The sequence below is a fragment of the Montipora foliosa genome, chromosome 5 (assembly GCF_036669935.1).
Source record: "Montipora foliosa isolate CH-2021 chromosome 5, ASM3666993v2, whole genome shotgun sequence".
Taxonomy (NCBI): Eukaryota; Metazoa; Cnidaria; class Anthozoa; order Scleractinia; family Acroporidae; genus Montipora; species Montipora foliosa.
Window position 1 is genome coordinate 18,904,434 of NC_090873.1, and position 10,000 is coordinate 18,914,433.

Sequence of the window (10,000 nt, forward strand, 5' to 3'; positions counted from 1 at the left end):
GACTTATTTAACTTTTAGAATATGCAAATTAAAATGTTTTCGTCTTTTTTTTCTCGAAAAATTGAGGTATCTAAGCCCTTTTGTTCGCAAGACTAGTAGGGTGTTCCCCGTGATGAAGTTAGCTTAGTAACTAAGGTTGAACGATAGGCACGGGTGCAAGCCCTGGCAAGACGGTTAACCTACACTTCTTTTTCTTTTCTCGTGAAATACGGGTGCAGGGCAGATAAGGCTACCCTATCACATGGGTAACTACTGTAGACGGTTGTGTTTGCATCATTTCGGCTTTTTCAAATCTTTATTCGTGGAGTCGAATTATAATTTTGTCACTGTCGTTCACGTTCATCGTGAGATTCTGATTTTGCGGAAAAACAACATTGTTTTTGTAAACGTTTAGACAAATGAAACTGTTATTTCAGTCTTGTGTGGTCACGCTAGTCCATTTTGTCGATTAATGAAGCATTTAAATATTACCGGGGTAAGAGGGCCATCAGCCTTATCATTGATGTTATCCTACCTCCTTGAAACGAAACACCTACAGTGTCTTGCATTGCCCCGTGTATTGTAGTAAAATGGTGCCTACAGATAATAGTTGATGCAACCGCTGCTTGCTTTTCGTGACCATTTTTGACCATGGAACCCCCTTATATACCACTGAGTATTTGTGTTCATTTTGTTAGGGTAAATTACCAGTTCGTTGGATGGCTCTGGAATCACTTCAGGATTATTCATATACATCAGAGAGTGATGTGTCAGTAAAGTGTTATAACTTCTAGATCATTTTTTTTTTTGTTAGAAAAATTTGTCATATAGAACCTTGCTGTCAAAAAATGTAACGTTTTGAGCAAAAGTACATGGGCGAAAGGTCAATAGTGGCAGTGTTAAAAATTACAAGGCATTACGGAGTTCACTTCAACCCAAGCGGGTAGAAGCCACGGAGTAATTTGGCCTGCGTATGTTTTCTCAATGTCTCTCACCTTAGTGAGTTGACCTTGAGTATAGCTGCAGTGCAGGATCGCGAGTTACCTTCACAGCTCATCAGTGATTATTAGTTTATCAAGTCTCATTTATAGGAGGAATGAACGATGATTAAAGTACCATAGAACAGTAGACTCCTTATACACGTTTCAAATGGCGCACCCAATAACCTTGCGCTTCGGAGCGTTTGTCCTCACGTACTTTATCCTGGCCGGGGAGATTGTTATCAGTGTTACGTGGTCAGCTGTTTTGTTTCTGTGTTGTTTCAGATGGTCGTATGGTGTGGTGTTGTGGGAAATAGAGACTCAGGGTGAGCTTTGATATTATTGTTGATTTATCTGCTAAGAGCATGATATATGTTCTGCAAATGATGTTCCACCTGGCAGTCACCACTGGTCCTACTTTAGTCTTAAAGATAATGTTGTAGAGTCTTTTTTCTAATTTCTACTAATCCTGCTGAAATAGCTCATTTTATTGCACAACTGAATTCCTCTAGGGCTAGCGCCGTGGGCCCCAACAGTATTCCAGTTTTCCTTCTGAAAATTCGGATAGATTACATTGCTGAACCAGTTTCTCATCTAATTAATGTCTTTAAATTCTGGAATTTTTCCTGATAAACTTAAGCTAGTTCAGGTTACTCCTGCATATATTTAAAAAAGATAATTATAGACCAATTTCAATCAAAAAGTCAATGTACAAACGAATTTATAAATTCTTACAGAAGCACAAAGTATCTTGAAGTGATCTTGATTCTAATCTTACCTGGAGAAATCATATAAACGATCCTTGTCAAGAGACTTCAAAATAACTGTTGATATTATATCTAAAGTTAGATACCTTGTTAATTCTTACATTCTTGTCATGATCTGCTATTAATTTACCTTTTTTTGATTTATGGAGTCCAAATTTCGGGACTTACCCTTCCATCTTATCTAAAACCACTTCAGGTGATTCAAAAAAGACTTGTGAGAGTTATCAGATTGACATCTACTTGGGTAGTCCAGTCTTCTGGCAATTTCCTTTCCTTTTAATTTCTTGTTATTTTGTATTTCAGTATAACTTAAAGATTTCATTTCAATTACTGTAAACTTGTAAATAGGCTACGAAGTAAAATAAAGTTATTATCATTATCATTATCATTATCATTATCATTATTATTTCAAACGCATCTTGATCCCTCTATTCGCCTTTCCTATCAGGTCAAGTTCCATACGCTGCCTTAGGAGGACAAGAAATTGTTGAGACATTAAGAAGGAGGGAAAGACTTCCAAAACCGGATGGATGTACCGATGAAATGTAACGGCGTCTTCAATTCAACATAATTATTCTGTTGTCTCTGTCATATATTTATTAGTCGGAAAGTACTGAAATGAAAGATCGTCGCAGTTAGCTGTTTGTTTATTTTGTTTATTTGTTGAAGGAGGTTAGTATATACAGTCTAAACCCGTTAATACGGTCCTCAATGGGCCTAAAAAAATTCGCGGTATTACCGGGGTAGGGTCAAACTTCATGACTAAGGCACCGTTTACACGAACGCAGTTTCACATCGACACGGTTTTATGACTTTCGAAACCGCGTCAAAATCGATGCGGTTTGGAAGTGTTAATACAAAACCGTTTTCGCCAGAAAATCAAAGTCGTGATGGAAAAAGCGAGCGCTGCACTATTTGCCAAATTCACCATTTTGAATCGAACAATGCAAATTTCGGGCCAAAATAGTAACCGTATTTAAATCGATGCGGTTTTGCCGTTTATTCGGCAGATGAAACCGTATCGTTTTGAAAACGCTCTACTATCGGCAGCGTTTTCAAATCAACCCGGTTTCGCCTACGGTCTCGATCGGTGTCGTGTAAACAGAAGAAGTAACCGCATCGAAAACGATGGGGTTACAAATGTAACCGCGTTCGTGTAAACGCTGCGTAAAGGTACCGTAATGACTAATATCGCATTGGCACTTTTCAAGTAAAGCTGTGATCCTCGCAGTTATGAAGGCAATTTTAGCAATTGCGAAGAGATGCCAGAAAAATTCAGGACTTCAACGTGGTTTGAAACCCGTGACCTCGCTATACCGCTGCGATGCTAGAGCCAACTGAGCTATGAAGCCACTGACGTTGGGAGTTGGTCATTTGTGGGTTCTGATGTTCCCGTGATGAATGAATGAACGTGAAATTATGCATTCAAAGAGAAGAGTTAAAACATGCATCTACTTTAGGAAATGCCGTAGGGCGTGCTTTAAACAACATTTACTGAAATTCAAGTCTAGCAAGTAACAACTTTAACCGAAGCTTAAGTCTGACTTTGCTTTTTTTTTCTTTATGAAAACGATAACACGACAATTCTATGAATTCCAAGTGCGTTATTTCAGCTTGTGTCAGAAAGGAATTAAAAATCGCATCTACATACTTTACGATCAACAGTTAAATAAATAAGCTGTAATATGGGGGGGGGGATTAGACCCGCTAGCCGATTTAGTCCCCCGGGGGTCCAAAGGCAGTGTAGCCCAGTGGTTAGGGCGCTTGCCTTGAGATCTGGATATCCCAGGTTCAAGACCCGCTCTGACCACTCGTTGAATTTTTTCCTTGTAGTCCCTGTTTCAACTTCTCAGCTGCACTTGTAAATACCCAACTAGCTGCCGGGGGGGGGGGGGGGGGGGGGGGGGGGGGTCCAAATTCGCTAGGACACCAGAGTTCCACTGTATTGCCAGACAACAACAACGGGGACTACATCCCCTACTCTTCTCGAACAGTGTGTGGATTCTTAAGGTAATATTAAGTACTCAGAATAACGACTCCGAGAAAACTTGAAAGTCTTATCGTTTGCAGATGGAATTACAAAGAAAGCACTTTCCCCTTAGTTATTTAAAACCCTACGTGTTAGTCTGACCGTGGTTGGAGCCCGCGACCTCCTGCACCCAAGTTAAGTGTCCTCTCGACTGAGCCATCTGGCTGACCATTTGCAAGTGACAAGTAAGCATGAAAAAAGGCCAGGCTTACTTACCTAACTGCCATAATCTTCCAAACTTTCATTTTATGTTCATTCGTCAATTTAAATATATGACACTTAATATATTCTAAATTCAATTCATTCACTTCTAGTGGGATATAACTTGAACTCTGAATTGATCAGCTCCCAGGTGGCTTGGTATCTCAGTTGGTAGAGCAAGTGCAGCGCAATTGCAGGGTCCTGGTTTCCAATCCTGTTCAAGCCTGGATTTTTTCAAGCTTCCTTTGCAACTGCTTTAAAAGTTGCGTAGCAAACTGCGATGATCTTAGCTTTAATTTCATGGTCATTGCGCAGTTCAAATATATGACATTTCATATTTTCTACAATTACCGCAACTATCAACTTATAACATGTTTTGATTTTCTCTGTTTGTTTTTAGCTATGACATCATGTTAAATTGCTGGCACGCTAACCCGAAACAAAGACCAACATTTGAAGAGCTTGTGCATTTGACAGACACATTGTTGACTGCAGAGGCCGTAAGTATATTTAAAAAGAGATGATCGAAAAAATGCGGGTTTTTTTTTCAGCGATCGGTCAGCGTTGATAATTTGATTTCTATCAAGTGCGAGTTGTGCATGCCGGTATATTTTTTGGTGTTACGCCGTGGCAGTTGGGAGAACGAAAACAGCTTCCTACATTGCTTTGAATGTATGGTTGTTTTGGCTACGTAATCCATTAAGAGGTCATCGATCCAAACTTTTCACCCATTTGGGTAGCATTTTTCTATTCAAACAGCAACGTTGTGAGCATATAATTCTGCTGTAATCGACCAATCGAAATGTTGTTAACGCAACAACTAGTTCAACCAGAGTTGGCATTCGTACACTTACCAGTCATTACAGAAATGTAGTAGTTTCAGGGAGATGATATTATCAGTGAGAAGCTGCACTGGCCTTTTAACAAGATGTTGCAATTTTGAGCTGGTTTATTTGCCAGCACAATCCGCAGGAATATTGGTGTCTCAATTATTCGACAGTTGTTTTGACACAAAAGGGTCGCTCATAACCAGCCTCTTTCAATAATGGTGCACTGAATCATTTATGCACCAAGGATTGACAAAGGTTCCTCAGCCTGTTTAGCTTTTTGATCATGGCAATCATACCACCTTTTTGTACATTTTCTGACAGAATTACCTGGAGGTAGTAAATGAAAACCCGGCAGATGCTGAAGATGACACTCCTTATGATGAAATTTCCTTTGCTAGAATCCCCGAAGAATACTATTTGCCACAAGAAGTAAGGGGCCATAATCCAGTGCAGGGTCAACCAACTGCTACGGCAAGTGGGGATATATCCAACAATCAGGTTGCAGTGCTTCCCTATGAAGAAAAAACCTCCATTGGTGAACAGGGCACCAGTCTCTGAGTCACAGCGTTCCCTCCTTCCGAGAGGACACTACTGTTTGCAGATAAATAAACACTACCATTCTAAGAGATTTCTATTACAGAGGAGCTTTCTTGCATTGATAGTTGTCTGCGGCTTGTAGCTACAGAAATCAAAATAACATCTTTGTAGAATTATCCATTTTCAGTACCACGTGAATATATCCACAAATACACAAACAAAATAAATAAGAAAGGGAAAGGGAGGGGAAGTAATTGACGAGCTAGAAAGTTTCCAAGTTTGGGTGTTTGATACTTTTCGCCCTATTCGTTCGAAAATAATCTGCTGCTATTTGCTATTCTTTTTAATGCACACTAAGGAGTCCTTTTGGCCTGGCTCATAAACAAAATGTTTACACTTGCTCACAAAGCCAACAGGGTGAAATTAGCCGGGGGAATTGGAGTAGGGCTAAAAATCGAAAAAAGAGCGTTCAGTAAATGAATCTGTCCTATGCCCAGTTTATGACTAAGTGCATGTGTGACTTCTATAGCTTAGTGGTAGAAGAACTTAAAGTCGTAAGGTCATAGTAGTTCGACCTCTATTAGTCACTAGCAATTGACAACCCGACTCATTTCGTGTATATTGGATATGTGTCTGTGCATATTAATAACTGAGTTCGAGGCGATCTTTGATCGTCGGGAGATAAATAACTTTGAAATAGCGCTTTCAATGTTGAAGTACGTTGATGACAATACGATCCTAGAGGTAGCTTAAGCCAAGACATAAATATTACGTGAAATCGTCGAAATATGTTTCCGGAAATTTTCAACTTTTTTTCTAAATATTCCGAAAATTTCTGCCTTTATTTCAATAAATAATACAGCCCATATGGGGGGATTTATTAATTTTGTTTCAATTTCTGTCTGTAAGTAGCATCTGACTTAAAAATCTGCTTTCTTTCTCCATTTTTCTGGGAAAAGACGTGATTTCAATAGTTTTTCCCAAAAAATATCCGGCAGGAGCCCATCAGTAGGAGCCTCCTATTGTACAAATAACTTTCTTGAGTTTGCAGCTCTAATTAAAGGTGTTCCCCTAGGTTGTCCGCATGAGGAGGCGATCCAAGATGGCGGCCGAATGCGGGAAACAAGACTCAAAGTTTTGAAAACGCCTCCCCGTTCCCTTTTTAATTGTTATTAACGTTTACCATGACAACGAATGGCGCGAAAATGGTTCTAAAAATAGATAGGTCAGCAAAAACGCTACTTCATAGAAATGCTCCCCCTACTGATGGGCTCCTGTAGCCGGATATTTGTGTCTAGGGCTAAGGTAGCTGCATAAAGGGCCAATGAAGCGTCGTGCAAAACTTGGTCAGTGGACTTTCTCGAGACAAAGCAGCAGAGGTGGCTATCAGTTGAATGAAAGTAAGTGCGAGGAGCTAAGGATCAGTCTTGCAAAGAATAAACCGAACGGCAAGCGTCCCGGCAGAGATAGAGACTAATGTTAGAACTGAATGTCACTAATGACGTAAAACGGAATGTACATATATTTTTCTTGTATTTTTATGACAACTAAAACCAACCGAGGGAGTTGTCGTAGTTTTATGTCCCGAAAAGCACGAGGAACTTTTTACCCGAACGATGTGACAGAGCTGAATAACGAAACAACGACGTCATTGGCTTGCGGAAAGAAAACGCGGGCTCATCGAGTTTGAGTTCGAGCTAGAGTTCGACTTTGCGTTTGAGTAGTAGTAGTAGTAGTAGTAGTAGTAGTAGTAGTAGTAGTAGCCCTACTAGAACTAGTAGTAGGACTACTGCCCTACTAGTAGTAGTAGTAGTAGTAGTAGTAGGACTACTACTACTACTACTACTACTACTACTACTACTACTACTACTACTACTACTACTACTAGTACTAGTAGTAGTAGTAGTAGTAGTAGTAGTAGTAGTAGTAGTAGTAGTAGTAGTAGTAGTAGTAGTAGTAGGACTACTACTACTACTAGTCGAGACGAGGACTAGTCGTAGTCGAGGACTACTACTAGTACTAGTAGGACTACTACTACTACGACTACTACTACTACTACTACTACTACTACTACTACTACTAGTAGTAGTAGTGGGACTACTACTACTACTACTACTACTAGTAGTAGTGGGACTACTACTACTACTACTACTACTACTACTACTACTACTACTACTACTACTAGTAGTAGTAGTAGTAGTAGTAGTAGTAGTAGTAGTAGTAGTAGTAGTAGTAGTAGTAGTAGTAGTAGTAGTAGTAGTAGGAATTTATTTAAACACGGAAAATAATCAGTTAAGCTTTACAAGATAAAAACTAAAACTAGATACATCGAATTTACAACTGCTTTACAGGATTGCCGTGTGGGAATTCGATAAACTGGATATCTTCTTTAAGTTAATTTCGTTTAAATTGATCAACAGATCCAACATTCTTTGAGCTATTGGGCATAATGTGGACCCGCTATATGAGAAGCTTCGCTTTAAATAACTAATTCTCGGTTTCGGCAAAGCCAGTTTTACCTCAGAGTTTCTTCACTAAGTTCTAATTAGAGTAGTACTGAGTGAAAAGACGTTGAAGATAATCCGGGGCATCTCCATTCATTCGTTTCTTTCGTCGAATTGATATCCTCTCTCTGTTTAGGGTGGTTAGGAGGTGGTTCGAGTTCGTGTCAAAAGTCAATTTTGTAATTACTCTAGCTGTACGATCTGATGGACATTTTTGAAAAGGTCAACCGAAGTCCGTCATCAAAGTACACTCCTTGAGTCGATAGTGTAATGTTTGTGTCATCGGCAAACATCCTTGGCACTTATTTCTCCTCTGGTTACTTAAAATGTTTAAATTGCTTGGGTTGCTTAAGATCCTTAGTTTGCTGGGTTGCTTGAGGTGCTTCGCTTGCTTGAAGTGCTTTGCCTACTTGAAGTACTTTGTCTGATAGCGTTGCTTTCAGTCTTGCTTGCAATTCATGTTAACCCTGAAAAGCCCCTTTAGTTTTCTTTCCTGTTAACTTTAGTGATACCAGGAGCCCATCACCCGGAGCGTGCAACTTACCTATTTTCGTGCAACGGCGTTTTCACAAGTAAGGTTATTTTTAGATACGCCTTTCCCGCGAATTAGTTTTCAAAAGCCAATGAGAAGCGGTGCATAATTAATAACAGTTTATTATTAATTATGCACCGTTTCTGATTGGCTTTTGAAAACTAATTCGCGGGAAAGGCGTATCTAAAAATAACCTTACTTGTGAAAACGCCGTTGCACGAAAATAGGTAAGTTGCACGCTCCGGGTGATGGGCTCCTGGTGATACTCATTGGGAATTATGGTAACTGACGTTCGACTCAAGGAATTGTACTTTGATGACGGACTTCATCAGATCGTACAGCTAGAGTAATTACAAAATTGGCTTTTGACACGAACTCGAACCACTTCCTAACTACTCTAAACTGGGAGAGGCTATCAATAGCCCTTATTCACGATATCCGCCATGTTGGTTTTCAAATTATCATGCAAATTAGCCATGTGTTATGCTGGGGGGCAAACATTGGAATAAAGGCAAATTGCGGAAAATCGGCTGGTCGAGATATTGAATTAACATTGCTAAAAGTACATTTTAGAATTTAGAATTAAGTACCTTTTATAATAAGTTTATATCTTTTGATTGCCTCCGACATTTTTACTTTCTACTTCGTTATCTGCTAATTTTTCAGTAAAAAAAAATCGAAGTAACTTTTGTAAGCATTCTATTTTACTACTTAGGTGATAAACACTCCATGAAGATGAAACAAGTCATCCGTGTGGCTAAGCTGTTCGTTATAACCTCTCGAACTTGTGGTGTTTGCCCCCTCAGAAGTGTGTAGCTAATTTGCATGATAATACCAAATTCAACATGGCGGCTATCGTGAATAAGGTCTATTCGACGAAAGAAACGGAAAGCCTTAATGATGTATAAGACAATGAATGGAGATGCCCCGGATTATCTTCAACGTCTTTTCACTCAGTACTACTCTGTATGTACTCAAGGGAGCAAAATTATGACAAAGGCAACAGAAACCAGACCACGTACATGGGAGTCGTGCAGGCCTGTCAACCCTTTTTAACACTTGATGATTATTATGGACAGGCCCCGTTCCTTGTGCGTGACAGATCAAGATCACACAACTGGAACGGAGACGGAGCGAGAGTTAAATCAAAATGCAACTTTTACGCTTAGGCAAGAAGAAACCTAAGGTCGATTTCTGAGCAACAGTTTAAATACACAAGCGTTAAAGAAAACATAGCACTCTTCTCCTTGAAAACAGCATACAGAAAGGAAAATACCGGTTTCAGCCTTTTAAAGGAACACAACATCAAGCTACGCTCATATGGATCGAAAATACATTAACTCCATTGGCTAGAATTCTATAGCCAATCAGAGCTTAGCAAGTTCGATCCTTCCATCGAGTACAAATACAGACAAAGCTCTTCACCTTAAATCAAGCTATCGGCAACTGATGAGATCCACATGATAGGATCGAAACCGCGGTCTTGCCTGACCAAATAATATGTCAGAGAACTTCCATCTAGAGTCGGGTTATCTTAATGCCTCGACAAAGAAGCGACCTAAAGACATCGGCATCAAATATCAAAAGAGCATCGACGAGAACGAATTAACTCCAGAGGTTCAAGGAGGACAGCTACTGACC

General features: G+C 39.7%; 1 protein-coding gene across 2 annotated transcripts in view; it reads left to right on the forward strand.

Annotated features, from left to right (window-relative positions):
- The window catches only part of LOC138003716 (uncharacterized), a 129,999-nt gene extending 124,054 nt beyond the window's left edge, over window positions 1-5,945 (forward strand). For both annotated transcript variants that reach the window (XM_068849924.1, XM_068849923.1), the window contains exons 14-18: window positions 678-748; window positions 1,245-1,285; window positions 2,175-2,271; window positions 4,357-4,456; window positions 5,108-5,945. In XM_068849924.1, coding sequence (XP_068706025.1) covers window positions 678-748; window positions 1,245-1,285; window positions 2,175-2,271; window positions 4,357-4,456; window positions 5,108-5,344 — 546 coding nt within the window. In that variant the 3' untranslated portion in view covers window positions 5,345-5,945. The remainder of the gene's footprint in view (window positions 1-677; window positions 749-1,244; window positions 1,286-2,174; window positions 2,272-4,356; window positions 4,457-5,107) is intronic.
- Window positions 5,946-10,000: the final 4,055 nt, after the last annotated feature.